The following is a 25453-nucleotide window of genomic DNA, read 5'->3' as shown; positions in this document are numbered from 1 at the left end:
TTTGGAAAGGAAGGTTTTGCAGGGTTTCCTAAAATGGCCATATTCTGAATTCTCCTAATCTCCTCTGAAAGTCCCTTCCATAGCTGGATCCTCTCACCTGAGGGTGTGTTATCCACAGCTTGCACACACTTCACCCTGGGCTTTCAGCTTTGCATTGATCCATAGGACCACAACTGCCTCAGCGATTCAGTGATCAAAATTTGGTATCTAATATAGCTGGGACTTTAAAAATTAGCACCAGAGATTTAAGCTGGTATCAGAAGCTGACTGAGAGCCAGGAGAAGGACTTGAGCACAGGCAGCCTGAGCCATGGAGAAGGCAGGCAGGCAGCTTCTGTACCTGATGGAGCCTGTGTGTTGTCTTCACATTCAGCTTCAGACACAGGTGCTGGAACTAGGGGTGCTGCCGCAACCTCTGGCTTGAAGTGGTTTCCATCATAAACAGGGTTCACAGTTTGGTTCAGTGGCTCTCAGCACCCCCACTATGTACATTGTTACAGCACTCCCGGCTTCAGCATCATTATCTTTGAATCTGTTGCACGTGTTTTAATGAAAACACCCGGGGTCAGCTGATGTAGGTTCAGGGCAGTCAGTGGAAGCTGCTGGGTGCTCAGCATGCTTGAAAATGAAGCACTTTAGACAGAGGCCTTCCTATGGCCCTAGGAACCTAACTTGATCTTCAGTATGATGTTGTTCTCCTTTCTGTTAAGAAGCAGCTCTATTATGCGAATGGTTTTGCTGATCCTCAGGGGCAGTTGCTTAAGGCTAATACTGTATGTTAAAGATAGTTGCCTTCTTTTTGCTACCAGGGACTATATAAGGCAATCACCCTCTTACCAAAACTGGTCCACATTTCAGCTTCTGTTTCCTTAAACTCTGCCACAAAACCTGTGAGACTGGTCCCCGTGTATTATATGTTTCTAATGAATATTTATTAATGTACTATGTGTCTAATTATATATATATATATATATACACACACACACACACACATGAATGCAGAAAACTCCTGTCCCATTTTCCTGGATTAAATAAGAGTCTGGAAACAGAACTATAATTATAGAGGTTTTTTTATTAGAGAATTTATCTAAAATACAATATTCATTTCTTCTTTAAATTATGACATATATTATTTTAATGGAAAGATACTCTGTATTATATCTATGGTAATAAGTTTTATAGATATTTAATTTAAGACATTTTGTCATTTTAAAAAAACAACACACTAACTTTAAGACATAATGGAAGTTGAAGATACCATGGCTAACAATGTAAAACAATTTAAAAAAATATTTACATTTCAGTTTCTTAAAATCTAAGACATTTAATCATCAATATTAATTTGCTTTTCACTGTCTATGTTGACATAACTTAATCTCTTAAATCACATTTAAAATCTCCAAATTATTCTGTATTCCTGTGCTTCCAAAAAAGCTTCACATTACTGAGTACAGTTAGTTATATGTACTATCACCTGTAGATGAGGTTACTTAAAATGGCTTATTTTGCTGTCATTATATGCTTTGCCAAACAGCCAAAGTGTCAGTCACAGCAATTATCATCAAACATCACACAGATTTCCCTCCTCCCCACACATTAAGACCCTTTTTCTCTTGGTCTAGGGTCTTTCACATTTCATTAGCCAGAACTTCAGATGCTGAATGGAAGAAGTGAGAGATCTAGGAGAAGAAATGTTGCCAGTGCACAGCTAGCAAAGGTTTGATTTGTGCTTAGCAGAAGGGACTCCTCCCTCACAAACACAACAATTTCTTATGAGCTCAGTGCTTAGCTTATTGGAATGAAGCTCTAACTTCTCTGCCCTTCAGAGGCTGGCATGGACGCCAGTTGTCCATCATATGGTACGGGGTCTCATTCTCAGCACTGAAGCAAAGGCCACGGAGTTTGCACAGCTGGAAAAAAAAGAAAGGATCAACATTAACCTTCAGATGCATCCTCATGCCTCCAGAAATCTATTTACGGTATATACTATGAGCCAGAGACAGTGCAAGTCTTAGGGTATGGGGAAAGGTGGCTTAAAGACATCTCTAAATGATCACCCTCATTGTTGTTTTGCTGGCCAAGGAACTCAGTGCAAGGTATTTCACCCAAACCCTCTCCTGCCCCTGACACATCCTTTTTGGCCCTCAACATGCCCCCTGTGCTGGTAGAGCTGGGAAAGAGTGGTATAGAACCATCTAGGGGCAGTTTTCTGGACCTTTTGAATCACAGGAACTGCACAAAGGGGCCAGAGTTGGCTCTATATTTGTTCCAGGTCTGTAGATTAATTGAACACTTGGCTATTTTGAAAGCTGAAACTCTTTTGACAGTTTGATTTTTAAATAACATTTACTTGATCCCTTTCTCATACTGGTATAATTCAGCAATTACTTCAACAGAAGTCAGTGAAGCTATTCTGAGGTTAAACTGGTGTGAAGAAGAATCGATCTCAGTTTCCATTGGAATGTACAGTAAGAATGTGAAGATCTATCCTAAAGCATGATCTGCAATTCCATAGCGCTCTAAAATAGAACCATTTCTGTGTTTAATTGTACCATAATACTCTTCTGTTCCAAAGGTGCCTTGGGACAGCCAGGCACTGAAATAGTTGAAGTAAATGTGCGGTTTCCCAAGCAGTAGGACATTTACCCTATACAATGTTTAGTCATGTACTTCCATTAAAAACAAGTCTCGCTGTGCCACCTTTGAGGTACCTGCCAGAATAATCAACACACAGGAGACTCTTTAGATGTGGTCCATAGGGAGCTATCTGCTTATGTGTGATTTTTACACATACTTCAGCTAATTCAGAACTAATTGCAAAACCCAGCACTCCAGGACACCATGTGGATTTGTCACAGGCACTCAGCTATTCATGCTGCTTTCTCATGTGTGACACAGGTCAGACAAATATAATTCAATGCAAGTGACCAGCAGGTTAGAAATAGTCCTCATTTTAGTTAACTGATTCGGGACACCATGTCTGAGAACACACAGCAATAGAAATTGCTGACAGAAGTATACAAGGGGGCTGCAGCATTTTGTAACATGCAGAATGGTTCTGTGACACAAAATCATGCTACACTCTGACTGGCAAAGAGCTGCCTTACAAGAGGCCTTTTACTTCAGTGAGAGACATGGTCCATGGCTCAGAATGCTGCAACCCTACGTGTTCCAATAATCAGTAATTCAGTATAGCAATTCTTATGGATTTGCTATCCTAAACTTCCTCCTCCCCTCCTGACAAATATTCAAAAACTACCTATCTTTAGAAAAGCAGTTGCCAACTGTGAATTGAAGTCCAGTGAAAACATTCCCAACAGATGCTAAATTTTAGGATTTCCTTTTTCCCCAAACTTTTTTATGGTTTCTTGATTTGTTCAGCATTTAGGAACGACAAAATACATGATATGTACAGCTTTGGTCTTGAGTAGTTGGTTTAGAAAGGTGCAATGTGATAAACGGATTTGCGATAGGAAGAGATGAAGGATGGCTTTCCTAAGGGAAAAACACTCATTTATTTTGAGTATTTCCCTTCCTCTCTCTCCCGTGTTGTAAGGCTACATTCATGTCCCCTTGATCATCAGTAATAGTTCCTGTGGCTTTAAACAAAGATGTCGAGCTTAAGACTCACTCCAAAGCATCTTATTAGTAGTAATAGATACTGTAGTTTAATGAACATTTCCAATAGTTCATCCTCTTCCTTTCCCCTGCACTTTTATTAAATTATGCCCAGCACCAGATCACAGCTTCTTTTCATCTCAACTCAATAAAGAAACACAATTATTTTATTATTTTTAGAGCAATAGCCATTGGTAAAATTGATTTAAGCCTTTGAGGGTAAACTAAAGCCCTTCAGATATGGCTTATATTTATAGACTCAAAGGTCCTATTTTTATCTTCTTAGCTAAACCACTGCAGACCTGAGGATGAAACTTGAATCTACATAATTTCATTAAGGAATGGTGCACAGAACTAATGCTCAGAGACACTCAACTTGTCAGTGCTCTACTCTGCTAGAGCATTTGCCAGTGTCATCAAGCTGCACAATATAAGAGTTTCTTGAGATAAAATGCAAACTTCTGGAAGCTGCAAATTTTCTGCATTCCAAGCAATGGCATTTCTACTTGACTCCTGTCCTGAGTAGCAGCAAAGTCCACTTCAACATACATATGAACACAGTTACCAGAGAGGGAGAAAATAACCATTTCAGATATGCGTATTGAACCAATGATTCATGATGCTATCTTCTCTTTCACAAAGCTTTGCAATCGGACTCTATTCTGTTCCAGTAATGTAAACTGCAGCATCAGCAGAAGATCCCACTGAAGTCTAAATCAAGGCGAATGAGAGTATTTTCATATAGAAAAATGACCTTTAGCTACTGAAGATTTACCTGTTCTGGACTGACACTGATGGGTTCTCTCAGAACATGCCAGATAACGCATTCAAGTAGAGGGGGAGTGGTCAGCGAACCTTGGTAAGTCCAGTAATCCAGGGATGCAGGAAGCAGATTCTTGGGATCAAAGTTTGTGAAGGAAGCTTGCTTGCCCTAAAAAGATAGAACAGCCTGTTAAAACTGTGGTGTAAGACTAGTTGGAAAATACACCTTGCTTGCATTAGTGGAGCTAGTTAAGGAAGGTTTGATATTTCTTGCCAAGTGTGTCCCCTGCTTTAGAAAGAGAGAGACAGAGAGAGAGAGAGAGAGAGATGGATGCTAATACTGCACAGTACTGAGACCCTCCTACAATTTGCTGAAGTCTGTTGGGGTTAAAGTTGCTCAGCACCTTCCAGGATCAAGCCCTCAATCCTTGTTTCAAATGTCTAAAGTTACTGCCTCTTCCTCTACAAACATCCACAATCTATATCCCATGCACAGATGGCAAAAGAGACACAGCAAATATAAAAATGTGTGGGTCTGGTTCTGCTATGTGACGTTAATGGCCAAACTCTCATTGACTTCAGTCATTAGTGTAACTCATCTGATTTACACCAGGGATGAACCTGGCCCAGTATAACAACTATGAACTCCACTGCAACTGAAAGCCAGAACCACACAATCATAATGGTATGAAATCATTATTTACAGAAATTCTTTTCAATTGCTGGATGACCTACAATGCTGAATATCTTCTATTAGCCTAATTTTAAAAAAATATTTGAGCTATCGTCAGGGTAGGGATTACAAAGGCGTCAGTGCTGATGACATGGAGAGCTGTTCTACTGTAGTACTTGCATATAGAAAGCAGAAGTAAGGAACTTCAATTTTGCACTTTTGAAGAAGAAGACTATAGAAAACAGCTGTGCTTGTTGTCAGTTGGCATAGAGATCATATACTACCTTAGTTTGAATGGAGTCCAGTGCATCAATAATTTTCTGTATCCCAGGCCTGTCACTTCCCACCTGTAATGCAAACCATATGAAAAGAATGTAAGTAGGTGTATATGTGGTGGCTTAGATTTACCACTATAGTTGACTGAAGACACATTTTAAATTACATCATCACAGCACCAATTAGTTTCATAGAGATTTCTCATAATGCTGAATGATGAAAGTGTCTGTGCCCTCACATTGTAAAGCATATGAAGTTTGCCAGTCAGCACAAATGACTTGTGCTGACTAATCTGCAGAAGTCAAGGATTGTGGGACAGAATAAAATGATTTTCTTTTAAGGTATGTGGATGTATTATTGAACTTTAACTGTTCATTTCTCAGAAGTCAAATTTAAACTCCCAACAAAACCAACATGACCAGAATAGAGGGAGCACAGTAGAGACAAATCATCTTCTTTAGCTGGTTGTGTATTTCTCAACCTTTATATTAAGCAAAGCAAAGCAAATTAATCTAGCACAAAACATCCTGCCATTGAGGAGTGACAAAGGAAAGGGAAATTAGAGATTATTTATGCCTGGTTTACACATAGTTTTTATACTGTGTGATTTTTTTTTAATGGCATAGTTATACTAATACCAACCCTAGTGTGGACACAGTTATATTGGTATAAAAGGCCATACACCAATATATCTTACTGCTCTTCCCATACAGAAGGACTTATTGAGTATAAGCACCTTTATACCAATATAACTCTGGGAGACGTACCTCTTTAACTCTACGGTATTTCTAAAGCAGTACAACTTCTGGGTGTAGACAAGGCCTTAGATTGTAATCTTGCTGGGGTGGGGGAATATTTTAGTTCTGTGTTTGTACAGCACCTACCATGATGGAGCACCTAGGCACTATTGCAATACAAACAATACATTACAATAATAATAAGGTAATTAATAATAATAAGGTAAATAAGGTTCAACTAACCTGCAGAAAAACACCTACAACAGTCAAGCCATCAGGATGCTTCACAGCTTCACCAAATTTACCATATTTTGTGTTCCAGTGAACCAAGTGAAGCTAGAATCAAGGAGACAAGAAATATTTATAAACAGCACCTTCCATCTACCAGAGCATCTCAACTAATAGATGACCATTTACTAAACATTAACACAGATGGTGTTTTACTGCTGAAACTTGCAAAGTTTTGCATACAGCTATGAAATTGTTGCATCATTGATTTGCTTTTATGTCTCTTGTAGAAATTTGTGCAATAGATATTTATAATTATAAGAAGTGCTTCTTATACTTATTTTCAAAAACATTTCTAAATGCCAAGTATGGGCCACATCTTACAGTCCTTATTCTGGTAAAACTTCAGTTGACTTCAGTGTGAATTTTGCTGAAGCAGCGACTGCAGGGTTTGGCCTAATTATTTTAAATCTAAGTATTCTGTTTTTTTAAAAGGATGCTCTAAATAAACATGCTCCAAATACAACTCCGTTGACTTAGGGGAGTTATACTTGCTTACACTATGGCTGAGTTTTGCCTGCAAATTTTAAGGGAATGCCTTAAAAAATGACAGCTCCTGGAAAACTTTGGAGGACATTCTGTTTGGAAATAAATGTATCTCCACATCAATCTAGCTGGTTTGCTCTCCTTCTTTGTTTTTGTTTTCTTAGTTGTTTTTAGGGCTATTAAGATGAAGAGAGGATTTTGATTCTTCAGAAGCTCATCTGCTCCTGATGCTTATTCCTCATTTGAAATCATAACAATCTGTGCCATCATAACTATCTGCACAGGAAGTTTAGCACATAATTATGGTGCCACAAGCAGAATTTTATAATCTCAGGGTTATACATTGTATAATCCTACAAGGTGCTCAGAGCCTTCAGAAAGTTGAAAGATGCTCAGTACCTTGTTAAAAAGAAGCAGAAGCAGGGCAGGTGAACTCTCAGGCCAGATTGTCACTGGCCCTGCCTGGGTGCACAAGGGATAGGAAAAGAAAAGGTGTAAAGAGCTACTTCTCTTATACGCCAGTGAAAGAGCTAGCCACAATTTCAATCCTTGTGCTACCTTAGTGCAAGAATTGAGAAACTCCACCTCTGCTGCCACTGCTAGACTTCCAAAGTGGACAGAGAGGGGTGAGATGATAGTTAATATAGGGCTTTGTCCTCCTTCCGCCCCAGGGAGCGGAGTAGAGGTGAGACTGGGTCCAGGGGAGTGTAGCAAAGGGTGGTACAGCTACTGCTGTAGCATACAGTCCTATAGGGTCCCTGGAGGCATCCTGGCTGGGTCAACCAACATGTTTGCTTGAGGTCCCACTGCTGCAGGTCCCCATCACAGCTCCTCTTGCTCACTCACTTCCACAGACCATGACTTGAAAACCACAATAAAGCCTTTAAGGAACCAAAAGTCTTGTCATGTCAAAGCAAACACTTTCGTTTTTATCACTAGAGACAAGAAAACGGGGAACCTATGATATACAGATACACAGGGAATAGAATTTTTTCCAACGCTTCCCATGAGCCATTGGGAGTGCAGGGAACAGCCATGTATACCTAATTTGTTTGGTTTTTTTGCTTCTGTCACGTCTGTGAAATGAAGTGGCTGGAAAGAAAATCTTTTACAGTGAATACCACATCTCGCTTGACACCATCCAGCACTTTTAGACTGTATCTACACAAGATTTTGCTTAACATTTCCCACCATTCTATAATATGGAGCTGCTCTGGTGTTGGGAGCACTAACGTAGACTAGCAGCCGACATTTGAACCACCATGTTTTCTTACCCAGCTAGAACTCCCAGGATTGCTGCCACTGGGGGAGTTGCACTGATGGGAAATTTTAAGAAAAAATACCTGATGTGTACAGTCCCCTATAAGAAAAAAAGCCAGTCCTACCTCGGCATCATATTGCACTCCATCCACAGTGTGCTCAGAACCTTGGCCTTCACAGGAGCCCCAGTGAATGTGAAACTGAATCAGTCTGTAGGTTCCCTCAAGTGCTCCGCCTCTCAGCACTGCAAACCAAACAGCCTCCATTAGTATTTGCCTCACCTCCTTTGTTATGGAGCCTTACTCTAAAACAGAACACTAAACTCAGGGCTTCTAAGGGCAGGTCTACACTACAAAGTTGTATTGGCACAGCTGCAACAATGCAGCTGCACCACTGTAGCGCTTCCGATGAAGATGCTCTAAGCCGATGGGAGAGTAGCTATGTTGATTTTTCAAACCCCTGAGCAACATAGTTATTATGAAGTAAGTGTGTACTGTAGACCTAGCCTAAGTGAGACGGCATTTTGTTGCTCTGCATGCTACCATGCTACTCTGGATTACTTTTTACAATACACTGCTATTACTAGCCCTAGTCTATACCAGACATCTAAAAACTTAAATGCCTTTAATGTATGAGATTCATCAGCAATTTACCAGCCATGCTAATAATACAAGGTGATTGGATTTAGGAAAAGTTTGTGAGAAACTTTTCTGTCACGATATAAATAAAAAATTCTAGAAAGATGAATAGCCAGAATTCTAGGGCCATATAAAAATGTTCCACCAACATGCTCTTAAAGGCCTAAACCTGTTTACCTTATTCATGCAAATTGCCCTTTCATTTTATGTCACCTATTTAGGCCTTAATCCTGCAAACCTCACGGTGCACAGCAGGGAGCCCAATGTTGCTGTGCTTCAGTGTAAGTATGAGTAAAGGTCAGCCACAGGCACACGTGAGGTTAAACGCTAGGCATAGCCTTCCTCACTAAAGTGAGGTAAATCTCAAGCCTCTCCCTTAATCCCCCCAAAATATTGGCAAAATAGGGTACACAGGTTTGGAAGTGAGGCACCTATTTGGTATTACTCTTGCTACTACAGTAACTAGCTCCTAGTGTAACCAGAGCACTCAGTAGCACTCTCAATTATGCAGGATTGGGCTCCCTGAATTCCCTAGCCTGCTCATTAACTTTTAGTTTGTGTTTTATATTCCGAACAGCCCACCCTTGTGAGATGCAGGATCAAGCCCTGAGCCTGGAAAATGCTCAGGGCAGGTAAACTATGTCTTCATGTGCAGCACCAAGCCCAGAACAGGTAATAAGTAATCCTACTGAAGTCAATGGAGCAAATCGTGTGGGTAAACAGAGAAAGGTTTAGGCCAAATTGTTCTTCTGCAGAGCATTTAGGCCTCACAATCTAATTGTTTGTTTAAGCTGGTATTATCTGAAAAGCAAAGGTATTTTAGGAAGAAAATTTAAGATGATATAGACCCTAAAACCCAATTTTGTACTTGCAAAGTGACAGAAAAGTGCTATATGTTACGGTAAAAGTGCCTGGATTATGCATCACGAACAAAATAGGTCAATGGAATAAAGATGCTTTTCTCTGTTTGCAAACAATCCATACATACAACTGTTCCAGTGTGTGTATGTGTGAGAGTATGTAAATTGAGTGCCGATTACAATAGTTCACTACCTGTTCAGTTTTGGCTAACTTTGACTATATGCAAGCACAGACTAAAATAGCCATTGACAACTGGGGACAGGGGAAATTACAGTGGTGTGAAGGGAATGACTCAAGACTTTAGTCACAAGAAAATGCAATTTAAGAAATACACAACAACCTTAGCTTCCACTGTCAAGTCTACAGCTTTGTAGGTATAATATAAGATTTGAAAAACTTAAGTGCAATATGCAAAATATACCCTTTGGGCTAGAGTCACAAAAGGAGTTAGGTACCTACAGTGGCAGTTAGGTGCCTACATCCCAAAATCAGGCCCCATTGGCAATCGCAAAAGCCCCACTCCACTGCCACTGAACCTGTAGGTGATTAAACTTGCTTGGTACCAAAGTTTCTGCCTCTAGACAAATACACTACTGCTCTACTCTAGGAGTCCAGATGCCTAAGCCCCCATGTGATGCACAAACTAGGGGAGGATAGGCATTCCTCGGCCTAACTCAGCTGCGGGGCCCAATCTAGTAAGTGTGCTCAGAGGCTACTTACTGGATTGGGCCCCAGATGCGAGCTCACACAAAACAGCTGTGGGAGATCCTTCATAACTTTTAGCTTAGGGTACTCACCTGGGCTGTAGGAGACAGCCAGTTCAAGCCCCCTTTGGGCTAGGAGGAGACAGGATTAGAAGAGGGATCTATTACTTCTTAGGCACACGGCCTAACCACTAGGCTATGGGACATTCTGAGATGGGGAGGCACCCGCATTCTCTCCTGTGATAGCTGTTCCACTGCGGCTAAATAATTAAAGGGGCATTGGCATCTGGGTGTCCAACGTGAGTGCTCTAACCACCACGATATAGAGTCATTCTCACACTTGCTCATGCTCTCTCTCTCTGGCCCAATGAATATTTAATTATTTAGCCACTGTGGAACAGCTTCAACAGGAGAGACTTAAGGTACCCCATATCTGAATATCCCATAGCCCAGTGGCTAGGGAACTCATCTGAGAGGTGGTAGATTCCTGTTCACATCCTTTCTTTCCCCCATAGTGGAGAGGGGAGACATGAACTGAGGAGTCTTCTACATCCTATGTGAGTTATGAGGGAGCCCTTTTCATCTTTCCCTTCCTTCCTCTCCTGCCCCCCGAGATCCTTGCCAAAAAGCATAGCTGTCTAACTCTGGGAAAGGGTTTACAGCTGAGAACCCCAAGCCGAGGGTGGTGCTACCCTGCAGCCTGGTCTTATGTGCCAAATTCCCTGAGAGAAACTGGGCTTATGATACTATCCTTGCTTGGCCATTTCCCATTGGCTAGCTTAGGCAGGGAGCTGGCTTTTGTGAATTCCATTTTTAGGCATCTGTCTCCCTTCATTCGTTGTATAGGGAGCCCTAACTCAGGCTTTGTGATTCCCAGTGATTTTCTAGGCACCTGAAATTAGACAAGGAAACACTGAGCATCACCACGACTAAGTTGCTTTAGGAATCTAGCCTGATATTCCTTCTTTGGCAACTAAATTCAAACCACAGAACTCCCGTCACACATTTCTCTTTGTGACTCAATAGTCTATTTTGGTCATTGTATTTTCAAACATATTAGTCAATGCTGAACAGATCATGCATCTTTCTACCTATTGCCAAACTACAAGGTGAGTGTATATAATGTGTGAAGAAAAGTGGATCTCTGCCTATGGTAGCTAGACATGTATAGATTTTATACTAAATAGACATTTTTAAAAGCCATCAAATTATGAAGGATGATTGTTTCAAGCAGAGCACTATAAGTTAGGACATTTTAAGTAAAAATAGTTATTGTGAATGTGTTTCTTTTCTAAATGAAATAACTATTTGCTTTTTAAAAAATATTGTTAAAACCAATTAGTCTATATTATGCCAAGATTCATTTTAAGAAAGAGGGAACTGCTCTAAGTTATAGAAACACGTCTCAATACCATACTTGCTTTTTCTTTGGCTAACAGAGTAGCTGCTCATTACAGATATAAAAGGACTAATATTTCCTCCATTCTTGAATCCCATATAACATTTTACACAGTTGTGGCAGGTTGACCTGCTGCTATTAATCAATGGAAGGTGTGCTGAGAAGCAGAACCATACATTATTCTTAAATCCACCTGCAGCATGGGTTCTTTAGGAATCTTGTTAGGATTTTATAAAATTCACAAGGTGGACAAAAATCTCCTGAAAGTTTTTATTTACTTTTTCTTGTTCTGTGGTTCTCAAATCCAGTGCTAGCTTATTTTGAGTCACAGGATTCAAAAGACAGGAGCAGATCATTCAACAAAAATAATAATTAGATTAGTGTGAACAAACATCAATTCAGCAGGCTTAATTAAAAGACAGCCCTCTTGTGCTAGTTTATATTAAGCAGTTATTAATTTTTGTTACCACTTATCAATGATGCCAAAGAACTGAAGTTTAAAATAAATCTGACATGCAAAACGTACTTTAGAAATTCATTTTTATCCAGCAAGACCTTTTTTAACCTTTAATAAATGTTATCAGCTGTCAACATTCCCACAAATTAATAGCTGCCTGAAGAACCTCAAGAGCATTTACACTGTGAACTTTCCTTCTTACTTGCTTCATCTATTTCACTTGCAACTAAAACACGGTCAAGTCCAACCTTCTTGACTCCTTTCCTGAATGCTAGGGAAGTTTAAATCCAGTTCTGAATTTCCTGGCTTTAACCTATTTCTTCTTGAAACTGATTTTATTTTAAAAGATTTTATTTATCTTATTGCAAAAGATCCAGGCATATATGTTTCCTTCTGCCCTGTGGCAAAATTACAAGAAGTAGCTGTGGCACACAGAAGGGAAGAGTGACTGTGCAGGAACAGTACCTCCCCACTGCATACCAACCTGCAGCCCTTCCATGGGTGCACAACACAAGCACAAGTAAATGTGAGCAGGAGAAAATTGCTAGCTGAGTGTGGGATGAAAAAGGAAACAGCCAATCTCAGTCACATGTTCCTTTCTCAAAGCCGCATGTTCTATATAGCAGTAACTCTTATTCTGTGGCTAAGGCTCATGTGACAGATGATGGGCTACAAATGTGATTTTTTTTTCTATTCAATGACAACATGAGAGATGTTAAAGTACAATACGTTTTGGAGCACTTCATTTCAATTTAGAAATGGGCACTGTATTTTTTCTGTATTGAGACAATGTTGAGCAGATTTGAGAGAGAGTAATGATGATGATGAATACCCCGAGCAGTTACATAGAAGTTAGCATCAGAAGATCTCAAAGCACTTTACAAAGGAGGTAAAAGTGCTTTGACTCTTAGGAAAGTTTAATGATCAAATCCTACTCGCCTTACCCATGCGAAAAATCCCATTGATGTCACTGGGATCCCTTGCATGAATAGATTAAACTGGATTTGGCCCTAACATTTCCTGGTGAGATCGTAGAGTGTGTAGAACTAAAAGGACATTTTGTTGATTAAGAGATATCTACACAGTCAAAGGTATCTATCTGGTTACATGGGCCAGGCCATTCCACTGTAAAAGAAGTTTTACTGAGCAGTTACCTCTCCCATTTATTTCAGAGCATTAGCAATTTTGACCTAAACTGTGTGGGTAGCATGGATGTTATTTAGAGACGAGTCGGTCCTTTATGTTAAGCTTTGCAGGAATACTGTGGCATTACTGCTGGGATTCCAAACTCTGATGGGATGTACTCACTATAAAGAGCAAGCCCTAATTTATCTTATTCAGGGAAAAGCTTTTCTTGGAAAGAATCCAAATGGCTAAACTGCAAGATTCCTTCATGAAATAATTCAGACATTGAATGAAATCCTCCACTTACACAAATGGTAGGAAATAAACTATTCTAAGGCTTGTTAATCTGAATAAATGCAGAATAAGGAAATACTCAAATGGAAATGAGTAAAAATGGAACATTTTCCTATAGCTCAAAAAGTAGAGTCATCCAAGCAAGATGGAAGTCCACTGCTCAAAATCTATGGAATTTAGTGCTAATTCAGAGTCCTCTCAAATAAAAACCACAGCATTCACAGAACGCCAAGTTTTAGCCTTTCAAGATAACCTTTCCCTACACGACCTGCCTTTCCCTTTTGAAAGCAATGATTTTATAGAATGTGGATATAGAAGAGATATACATTGTGTGTGTGTGTGTATAATATGTAAATATATGCACAGTATGATGTGCATATATGTATGATAAACACTGCCATATAGACAAATGTATATATGATAGAAAAAAGGCTGAGGAGATAAAATAAATGAAATATTACTCAAAACATGCCATGCTTGAACACACTGTACTGTTAATGGATGGGGAGTACACTAAAGAGCATGCTCAGGGATTCTGAGTACTTATGTAGGGGGTGGGCTTCCCCAGCTGATATACTGAAGAGTTCAGCCAGGGTGAGTCATACTTTCTGTAAGGCTACCAATACACAGGACAGAATGTCACTTTTGGGGAGATGTTCCTCTTTTATTTTATCTTTCCCAAGCATCCCTCCTAGGAGAATATATCAAAATAAGCAGAGAGTAAGAGAGTAAGGCAGGACCAATGGTTCTGAATGGACGGGTTCACCTTGTGATGCAGTAAGTTGTGGGAAACCTCCGCAGTAAGTTTCACCAAAAGAAAACTGTGTGACAGTTACTGCTGATAAACAACCTCATCTGACTCTAATAGAAGCCATTTGGGAAGCCCGAGAGGGTAGAAGGTGTTTTGAGGAGATAACATAAAAGAATTAAACACTCCCAATATGTGCCATATTTGCACAAACTGTATATTGGCAGCGTGACAGTGACCGTGACTCACCCTGACTGAACTTTTAGATACGGCCTGAGTGTCAGCTAAGGATAGCTCGCCCTGTTTAAGGATATAAGGCTACTCCCTGAGCACTCTCTATATATAATATAAAAATATAATTGCATTAACTACTTAATGGCATTGTATATATATAATGTATATGTGTGTGTAGACAGGCATACATAAGTACATACGCACACCCATGCTTATACAGGTACACACACACCTCCCTACAGATGCACAATGGACTCATGGCATAAGGAAAAATCTGAAGAACATTTTCACCCAATAGTCTTGAGTCCTTAAGTAGGGGTGGGCTGTCCCTAGTTGACACACAGGCCATACCGAAAAGTTCAGTCCGGGTGAGTCACAGTCACTGTCAAGCTGCCAATATATATATAGTATGTGCAAATATGGCACATAACGAGAGGTGTTTCATTTCTTTTATCTTATCTCCCAAAAACACACTTTCTACTCTATCAGGCTCCCCAAACGGCTTCTAACTAGGGTTGCCAGCCCTCCAGGATTGCCCTGGAGTCCAGGAATTAAAAAGTAAAATTTCATTAAAGATTATATCATGTGATGAAACCTCCAGGAATACGTCCAACCAAAATTGGCAACCCTACTTCTAACAGAGTCAGAAAAGGTTGTTTTCAATGGGTACAGTTAAACAAATTTCCCTATAGTGAAACCATTTGCAGATACAACTTATGCATATTAAACATAATGTATGTCAGAAATCCCTATGAATCATGAATAAAAATGTGAGTAAAGTACATTGCTGTTAACATAGGAGGGGAACAAACAGATCAGGAACACCAAACCTCTATGGGTGAAATTCACCAGGGCACAAGGCCCACTGCAGATTTAAGTCCTACATTATCCCTTAGCAAGGGATTTATATGGGTTTTAAATGGTCAGACCCTGTGTGCACCCTCTGCACTGGGGTGAATTTCATCCTGTATGAGCTGTCCTTGGATTGATAATTGCCATATTATAAGAATGAAGATGTTTTTAAATTATATTGTGGTAACAATATGTCGCCTTGTCTCCTGGCAGCTGTATCTATGGAACAATCCTAGCAACTGTTACTAAAAAAGTGTATTGTGTATTGCAAAATATTACAATAGTGCCAACAGGTGCTCATTTTCCTTGACATCTGATGAATGATGAACTGAGACATAGGAAGGCAGGGTCCCTTGCCCCAAAGAGTTTACAAGTCTTTTACACCTGCCAGTAAATGAACAAATGAAAGAGGCTGAGGAAAGTGATACATCAGACAAACAGAAAAGACAGAGATGACTGTATGCAGTGTTGTTGTAGCTGCGTTGGTCCCAGGATATTAGATAGACAAGGTGGGTGAGGTAATATCTTTTACAGGACCAACTTCTGCTGGTGAGAGAGACAAGCTTTCAAGCTTACACAAAGAAGAAGAAGAAGAGCTCTGCATACGTTCAAAAGCTTGTCTCTTTCACCAACAGAATATGGGGATGATTGGCACATCTCGTTAGCTGTATATTTTAAAAATAAGTGCTGCCCAACTTAGCTGTGATTAGTTGACTAATTTCTTCTGTTGTCACAGTAGAAGCTACTCTTAAGGAGGGAGTTGAATGAAGTGAGGAGAGTTTCCTCGCACTCTATGTGCCCATTCCAAAATTGATTTCTGGCCAGAAGATTTATAGTTTAAAACATAACTGAAAGGCATAACACAACGGCTGCCTTGGACTATGATAACAGTGAGAAAGTTCTGACTCAGACAGGTATGTCCTGAAGCACAGAGGTTAGCCTCTCCATTTCTTTAGCCACAGGAGTTCTATACAGTCAGTTCCCCTCAAGATTCAAAATATTGGTTTAGACATACAGTAATGTTATACTGTCAGGCCTAAAAATAGACCTCCTGTGTCAAAGGCTGTGTTCAGAACATCTTATCTTGAAGACTGCAGACCTATATGTTTCCTCCCTAAACTGATCATTGCTTCAGTGGGAAATGGAAAAATCCAACAGCGACACAACTTTCAGTGTAACTCACTGCAAACCAAGCAGTGCCCACACAATCTCTCCTAGGATAACAAATATTCCTTGGTCTGTTTACACTGAGTCATAATTAAAGAAATGTGTGTGAATGATCCCCTAGGCACCTCCATTCTTTTCCATTATAGAAAGAATCACCTGAAAAAAATATACTTGCTTAAAATTATTGAGGAGAGTCTCCCACGCAGTACTAGTGTCAAAGTTGGCCCTATATTTTGACCTCCCAGGGATGGCAGAGTAACTTTAAGGTTTTATTGTGATTGTATTTCCATAAAAATGTCTAATTTACATGAGTTTGTAGCTTGACTTAGAATAAAAAAAGAAGAAAAGACACAACTAACAAAGAGTTGGCCATAAGGAGAAATTATCAGGCTATTTACCATTAGCTGTAGAGCTTTAAATCAAACTTTCCAATTATATTGTATTATCTTTATATCTAAAAAATAGATCAGTTTATATTATGATTAGAAAACAAATTCATTATTGACAGGATTCTTTGCTTCTGTAAGCATGAGATCTGCTATAGGGCATAGTGCTCACTACTGTGAGCAGTGCCATTGAAATTAAGGCCCTATGCGTATTGTGAAAAACATGCGTATTTCTGAGAAACATTTATATAAATCAGGTTATAAGCAGGTTACAGGTTTTCTTGACACTTTTAGCTGTCCTGAGGCAAGTCAGTTGTCAACTTTGGTTCGTCGCTGTTTCATTTAGCAATAGTGAAAGTGTAACTATTTCCTCACAACAGGATTTAAAGTGCCTGTAACTTTAAATAGGTGAAAATATCTTCTTTGCTACAAATGCAGTAGGGACAAATCCCAAGAATAAGGTGCATTTATTATGATATTGTTGGGCCTGATCCTGCAAACACTAAATATTGATTGCAATGCTTACTACCATGAGCAGTTCCATTGATGTAGTTGCATTTCTGAGATATCAGAATGGATACACTGTAGTCTTTGATTTAGTCCCTACGGTATTTGTAGCAAAGAGACTATTTGCCCTTAGTTAAAGTGTCAGACATTTTAAATGCCATTGCTAGGAAATACACTTTCATTATTACTAAAAGACCACAGAGTATGTCTATACAGGACTTTGGAGCGAGTGAAAGCAAGCCTCCCAGCCCGGGTCAATGTACTCGGGTTAACAGGGCTCACGTTAGCACTCTCTATATAGCTGTATGGACAGCGCTTTGAAGTTGCAGCCTGAGGTTTGAAGCCTAGGGAAGGGTGGGTTGAGCTTCAGAGCCTGAGCTCCTAGCCCAAGCCGCAACTTCAAACAGTGTCTACACAGCTATTTTTAGCGTGCTAGCGTGAACCCTGCTGACAGAAGTCTGTTGACCCAGGCTGGGAAGCTCACTCCTGCTTCCTCCAAAATGATGTGCAGACATGGAGAAGCCAAATGAAAAGTTCAACCACAAGAATTAAAGTGGATGAAGAGAAGATAAAAATAATTGAAGGAGGAGTTTGTATCCTGCTTGGTACAAACAGTCTCAGAAAGCTTTCCGTAAAATTGCAAACAAAACAAAATACATAAAATGCCCATACTAAGGGAAAATCATGGCCTTTCAAAATAGAAAAATGCTTGAGTAAAATAAATGTCATTATTGATTTGTGGGCATTTCATTACTTACAGCATTTCTAAGGCTGAACTAGTAACCGTAAAATATTAAGGACACACTTTTAAAAGCCCAGAGTCTAATCCTGCCCATCTAATTCATACCAGTAGTCCCAAGAACTTCAGAAGAACTACACTCGTGAGTAAGAGCTGCAGGATTGGGCTGAAAGCTTTTATAAAACATTTTTCAAAAAAGGTTACTCTCAATACTTAGTGGTTTCTAAAAATTTAAATTTCTAAAGCTATCACAAACCTTTTTCTATCATGATTAGTTTAGACATCTTAAAACATTACTATACAAAGGAGTTTTTTAGAATATTTAACATGCTTGGGATATCGGAATAATGAAAATAGAAATGGAATCAAGAATTATGCACATATAAGTTCCTGTTATTAGTAAAGAGCAAATTTTCTAAAAGAGCAGATTAAAGACTTTTTCCCCCTATGACAATAGAGTATTCGTAAAAGACACGTGGAATTGTTTTTATTTTAAAGAGATTTAAACATTTATTTTGCACTTTTATTACACTGACCAATACCTGGGTGCCTCAGCAAGAGAGAGGGATGATTTTTAAGTAATTTTTTTTGGTATTAGTATTTAGGCACTCGACAAGTCATGCAGAAGACACATGCAATGCATTAACAAATATATATGGAACCTTTTCTTTTCTAGGGGCTATGTTTTATATCAAGTATCTGGATATTCTGATCTCTAATTTCTATTTATTTTAATGATTTTATTAATAATGACCACATTAAATATTGTCTTAATCAGAGAAATGTATAATGGTCACAATGATGCAATTCCAAAAGATTTTATCCAAAAACATGCTTTTTGCTCTTGCACCTATTTTTACTAAGACATTAGAACCTGTGCCTATAATTTCTGGGACACGGCCTGATTCTGTAAACACTTAAGTACATGCATAACTTTAGTCACAAGAGTAGTGCTGTTGACTTCAATGGGATTAGTCACACGAGTAAAGCTATGCACATGCTTAAGTGTTTGTAGGATCTAGACCAATGAGACTACTTATTTGCATAAAATTACTTGTGTGTAAAATGAGTCACAAATCATGGCCTTACTTATTACTTCATGGTGTGCTTACTACATTAAATAGTCCCACAAGCATAAATGGGACGTCTCGTGGGAGTGAGCACTACGCCCTTTAGTAAGTATTTGCAGGATCAGGTCCTTAATTTTTAATGTAAAAAGGGATAGCAGATAAAATAAATTCTTAAAATTTCTCCTTGTGCTTGCTACATTATGTTTAACCAGGAACTTGGTAAAGAAATAATCCTGCTCAGCATCAGAATGTTGTATATAGGAAGTGCATGAAATGTAACCAAGTCATAAGCAGCTTTTGTTGTGTTGTAAAACTAGGCTAGTAAAACTAGGCTAACTAGTTAAATGCATACAAATGAATCAACTAAGTGTGCACCCAGCTAGATTTTATGTACGGTGATTTTCAAAAGACTATCAGAGATTGCAGAATCTACACTCAGGTGAATTTATATAGTGATCTGTATAATGTTTTCTTTTTTTTTTTCCAGTCCAGTGCTTGATGAGTTGTAGAGCTACTGTATTTTCACTCTCATCCCCTCCTCCTCCCACTCTGCAAGCTGTAGCTGTGCGTGAATCATTCTCACAGAATAGAGATGTTCAATTTCTGTGCTATTTTTTTTTCATTAGGAGCTGTTCTTCCAAAGGATATTTATGAAAACTTTTATATATCCTGGCAGTTTTCTGTTTCTGAGTTACTGAATTTAAATGAAGTTTCACAACATCTTCACACACACACACACACATGCGTGCGCAAAGGGAGAAGGATGGGGCCCTAGTAAACCATCTGAAAGCAAATCTGCTTTTTGCAATTTATCATCATGTTTCCCACTTCTCATGACATAGTTAAAATTCACTAAAGATTTGAACCTGCATGGTGCTGAGCACTGTCAATTCCAATCAACTTTAACAGGACTTAAGAGTTCTCAGCACAGAATTGGGCACTAGAAAACTGTGAGTCAGAATCACCTTTTGAAGCAAAACAGATATTCATGCTACAGGGGATGTTCTGACTGAACTGTATATTCTTGCCTATACATTTGTGAAACATTTAGCTATTCATTTAGTCCCATTTACTCTAGAGGCAGGTAGGAAAATATGTTGTTGAGTTTTCATTACAGTTTTGAACAGCTACTATACTGCCTAGCTTCTCTCTCACACACACAAAAAAGATGTTGTAGGCACTAATAATTTGTTTTCAGCACCATCCCCTAAATGACATTGCCAAGGAACTGCTTAGGAAAAATAGGGCACTTGCTCAAGCAAGTTTAATCAGGCAGTCTCTAGAGAAGGCAGCTACTGTCTCTACAGAGGGATTGTTTTCCCCTTTCTAAATTAAAAATAGAGGCACATTCATTGTAGAAGGGTGGTGATTTCTGCAAATCCTGCCAGCTGAGAAATTATAGTTAGGGAGCAAGCCTGCAAAACCCTTGCTCAGATAAGTAGCCCAGACTCATGCAAATACTCTCATCCACTTCAGTGGGACTGCTTCTGTGAGTAAGGACTGATCATGTGGATAGAGGTTTGCAGGATCAGGCCCTTGTCAGTACAGTACAATGAACAGGCTCCTGAAATACCGCAGAATAGCTAGCTCTCAGTGAACTGTGTGGGAACATGCTACATGTATTGCTATCTTTATCTAGAAAGCCCAGAGTCAGGGAATGCCAGGGCTGATGCTGATTTAAATTAGAGAATATCAAACTCATTTCCTGACAGTTCCAGTACTGACCTGGAGAGATGCCCCATATTTCTGCTTTACAATTGTTGGCAGCAAAAATATAAAACTGAAGAAGCTATTTCCAAATCTTTCAAGTTGCTAATTTTAGTTGTTTTGCTATTCTGTTGTCCTTTTCTTCCTGCAGTGCATCCTGCCGTTTACTGTAACCATTTGGCAGGTATCACTCAAAGCTAGTATTTTTCAGGTGGAGAAATACACTTTGTCATCCCTGATCAATTATCTTACTTCTGTCTATTGTGCATTTGAGGCATGATCCAAATCCTACTGAATTCACTGAAATTCCCTTTGACTTCAGTGGCCTTTGGATCAGGTTAGGTCAAGACAAGTCAGAAAACATCAACTTTCTTTTAATTAGAGCAAAGGATGCCTAAATGAACTGAATGAATCTTCATGGGTTCAATCCTGACCCCATGAGATAAAAACTCCCATTGACTTCAGTGGGAGCAGGATTTCACCACATAGTTTTAGTAGAAGTTTTAGTAGAAGTGTTAAAATCCTCTCTCCCCTTCCCAATCTGTCCAATTTCAGTCCCTTACAGGAGCCCCGGGAAGTGAGGACTCACCTGATTTGTCAGCAGAGTCGTCAAACTCCACATTGAAAGAGTGCCCATTGTTGACGATGTTTCTAGTTGTGGAGGGGTCATAACTGAAATGCAAAGGCTTCAGAGAAGAGTCGTACTCAGCGGACTCGGTGTTAATATCAATAGGGGACTGATGCTTTCCGTTGGCAATGGGGAAATTCTTATGCCAATGAGCAGGTCCTACAAGAGAAAACACACACAGATCCAGTGTGAAAAAGATGCAGGCAAGGCACAGAGGGTGGAAATAATTTATAACAAACGCAATAGAGGAGTTGATGCTATAAGTGCATTTGAGGCTTTAACTCTTGCGTCAATATTTAACGATGCACCTGTCTTCGCCAGCTCCGGTCCTTGCCACATAAACCCATAGATCCTGAGAACTGGCCATTCGCGTTAGGGAGGCGCTGGTCTCAAGCGCATTAAATGAGAGAACTCACGAGACGCGGATGCGGTGTGGACGCAGGCGGGCCCGATCCTGCACTGACTGCCCGCCCAGCCCCTCACTGCATTTAGCAGGGGTTGGGACGTGCAGGGGACAGAGGTCGGACCTCTCCCCACGCCAACATCTGGTTTGAAGAGCTACAGTATATTGCTGTCACGAGTTTTGTAACAGCGTAGAAACCAGAAGATGCTCCAGCCTCCTCCACTAGCCCAGATCTGTTAGAGAAACTTAATCACAAATGACAGAGCCACCCTCGGCTGAACTGTCCAGCGGTTCGGGGAAATAGCTCGTGGGGCTGGAAAAAGGAAGATCGCCCCGGGACCGCGCACCTGCGTGGCAATGCCTCTGCCAGGAACTGCATTTCCAGGGGGACAGTGATTGCACGTCATCAGACCCCCCCCTCCCAGCTAGAGCAATCGGGGCTCCTAAGGGCCGGCTTCCGATCTCGCCCTCCCCACTCGTAACCCGGGGTAAATCCGGAGGCGCTTGCATGGGCTTCAGCGAGGTAGATCACGCTGGGGCCGGTCCCTCCACCTCTGCAGCGCCCCTAGCCGGCTCCCCGCTGGCGCCAGAGGCAATGCGATCCCTGTGCCAGCCGCAGCACCGCCCGGCTCCACGGCAGGGCATGCCCCGGACAGCCCCGCGCTGAGCGGAGCCGGCGCTGCCAAGGGGCAAAGAGCAGCGGGGCAGCCTGAGCCGCCCCGCCCGCGGGTGGCTGCGGCAGGTGCCGGCGGAGCAGCGAGGAGCCGGCCGGGGAAGCCCAGCGGGGACCCCCGCGGGATGGAGCCCGGCGCGCTCACCGTTGTGGCTGGCGTAACCCCAGTGATGGGACATGGTCTCGCTCTCCTGGCCCGGCCGGCTCCTGCAGGACGGTGGCCCCGGCTCGCCGTCAGGGGCTTTTATAGGCTCCTGCCAACTCCATGCCCCCGTCTGAGGCCGGCGGGGGGAGGAGGGCGACTCCTGCTCCGGCTCAGCCCGCGCAGGGGGCGGGGAGAGGCAGCGAGCCCTTTATAACCTGCTGTCGCCATCCTCCCTCCCGCCGCCGCCGCAGCGCAGCCCGGGACCGGCAGAGCCCATCCCCCTGCTGGCCGGGACCCCGGCAGGGCGGCCGGGATGCGCGAGCGACCGCTGTCCTCACCCGCCCTGGGGATGCGAACCGGAGCGACTCCCACCGCGCCCGCCCTCCCCGAGAGCACCGGGCCGGCCCCTCACCTGCAGCGCGGGTGCGCACGCGGCCCTGCCTGCTTCCCTCGGCTCAGTCAGCCCTGAGCGCCGGGCAGCGCGGGCCCCGCGGTGACCTTGGGACGTGAGCGCGGGGCGAGCTCCGCTGCAGCAGGGCGGGTGTGGAGCTGGAGCTGGAGCCGCTGCCTGGGGAAAGCTGCTGGGCTGGGGGGAGGGATAGTTAAGTTGCTGCTGCTCCCTGTCGGGAGCTGAAGGAAAAGGTGCTGCAATCAGGGCATTTATTTCTGGAGAGAGTCATTTAATCCGCTCAGGCTCAGAGTTCTCCAGAGGTGCCAACATTTGAAAGCAATTACTGGGGATTTGGAGGGGGGATTTATAATAGTCTCAACCAATTTATTAGAGGGAAACAATTGTAACATTGAAGAAGGAAGGGGGATGGGCCCTCCTGAGTAGGGACATTATTCACTATTATTTCATGGTGTGTTTCTATGATCACACCCAGAGAATGGTGGACTGTGTGACTTCCCCTGAAGTGGGTCTACACTGTTTACATTTACAACATCTCCTATTTCTATGTTCACATTTGACAATTAACATTTGGTATATACTCGGGGTGAATAAATTACCAGCCTAAAATAACAGCATAGGACTGGTAAACCAATCCTATGAGCATGTGGAAATAAACCTAAAGCAGTAGAAAATAATACATGGCTTGGGTTTTTCTACATTGCCAAGCACCACAGTGGTTAATTGCTGGGCATGAAGGACCCAATCCTGCAAACCCTTACAGAAATGAAGCAGTTAACTTCACATGAGTGGTCCCATTGTACCCGAAGGCTGTGATACTACTTGTGTGTGTAAAGTAACTATTTTCATATGGGTTTGCAAGACAGGACACAATAGGAACATTTTTAATGTCCTGTTGGTTTGGTCAGTTTTGCATCAGAAGGGCTCTGCTATCCCATTTTCATCATCAAACAAGTTATAAACCAACATGCAATGAAGTGTAACAGTTTTGTTCTTAATCTGATTTAGCAATAGGGGGCCAAATTCGTTAGTTACTCCAGTGGTTCTCAAACATTTGTATTGGTGACCCCTTTCACACAGCAAGCCTCTGAGTGTAACCCCCTTATAAATTAAAAACACTTTTTTATATTTAGCATTTTATAAATGCTGGAGGTGAAGCAGGGTTTGTTTGAGAACCCCTGAGTTACTCAGTTGTAGCAACATTACATTATTCCACTGTGGAATAACAACAACACGGAAATGATATGATTTATATTGAACCTAATAAAATGTGTCCCATGAAGTCTTTCTGTGTAAAAGGGGAAGAGTGTGTGCATATAATGTATTTACTGTTACTAACAGGAAAATGAACCAGCTACGAAATTGTTTGGAAGAAATAAAGACATTTCTTAGGCTTCTTGGAGGATTATCAGAAAATACTTGAAAGATTATTTCTGATTAACAAAGTATGCATGTTCTTTCACGCTTGTCTGATTCCATTTAAGTAGAAGTAGAGACCCCCAAAGCAGAAATGGGAAAGCAAAGCAATACTCATAGTGGTAATTTGGAAGTGGCTGTAATGTATGTTATGTGCAATACAATTGGAAATTTGCAGGGCAGAAATCCACTGGGAAATCCCACACTTGTTCATTACAGCCCCCCCCCCTTTTTTTTTAGTAATCACTTTTTGGGATCTAGTATTTTTTCTCTCCATGAATATTGACACTCTCTCACACAAACATACATATTTAGACACAGACACCACATATACAGACGCACACAGCCATGTGCACGCATGCACCGACCATTCAAAAAATAACAGAAAGGCATTCGCTTTATGTTGTGGTCTTGCTGTACAAGGCAGGACTAGGATGTCTAGATATTTCATATGACTTCTTTCGTTACTCAGAGTTGAAAAAAGAAACTGGAGCCTGATCCTGCCATCTTTTCACATGAAAGCTTCCATTGATTTCAAAGGGAGTTCCACATCCAGAACAAGTACCAGCTCAGGCACTATAACGTTGGGCATGGCAGGCAGGCTTCCTCAAGGATCTGCTTGGCAGTCCTACCAGGGCAAATGAAATGAGTCAGTCAGTAGCAGTACTAGGGGACTAGGATTTATTATTTCCTTTATCATCTGGTTCTGCAATTTATCAGATGGTTATTGCTATCTTATATCATGTATGTGCACACACACACACAGGATCCACATTCCTTACAAAGTAAAGC

General features: G+C 41.1%; 1 protein-coding gene across 1 annotated transcript; it reads right to left on the bottom strand.

Moving 5' to 3' along the window:
- Positions 1-1153: 1153 nt before the first annotated feature.
- On the bottom strand, positions 1154-23004 carry LOC112110867 (carbonic anhydrase 2). Its single transcript, XM_024206076.2, has 7 exons — positions 22837-23004; positions 21577-21774; positions 8225-8343; positions 6309-6401; positions 5337-5399; positions 4393-4548; positions 1154-1909 (listed from the first exon to the last, which is right to left on the bottom strand). The coding sequence occupies exons 1-7, from the start codon at positions 22868-22870 to the stop codon at positions 1790-1792; spliced, it is 783 nt and encodes a 260-aa protein (XP_024061844.2). The 5' UTR covers positions 22871-23004; the 3' UTR covers positions 1154-1789.
- Positions 23005-25453: the final 2449 nt, after the last annotated feature.

This window comes from Terrapene carolina, unplaced genomic scaffold, assembly GCF_002925995.2.
Source record: "Terrapene carolina triunguis isolate 2854851 unplaced genomic scaffold, T_m_triunguis-2.0 Scaffold58, whole genome shotgun sequence".
NCBI lineage: Eukaryota > Metazoa > Chordata > Testudines > Emydidae > Terrapene > Terrapene triunguis.
Note: the sequence above shows the minus strand (reverse complement) of the source record. Positions and strands in the feature narration are given on the sequence as shown.

What these genes read in the sequence shown, in the direction of transcription:
- LOC112110867 (XM_024206076.2), bottom strand. Translation starts at nt 22,870, where the DNA reads ATGTCCCATCACTGGGGTTACGCCAGCCACAACG. An exon ending in GGGTTACGCCAGCCACAACG is followed by an intron (nt 21,775 to 22,836) that starts GTGAGCGCGCCG and finishes TTTCTCTTGTAG; the next exon opens with GACCTGCTCATTGGCATAAG. An exon ending in TGGACTCCATTCAAACTAAG is followed by an intron (nt 4,549 to 5,336) that starts GTAGTATATGAT and finishes CTATCTTTTTAG; the next exon opens with GGCAAGCAAGCTTCCTTCAC.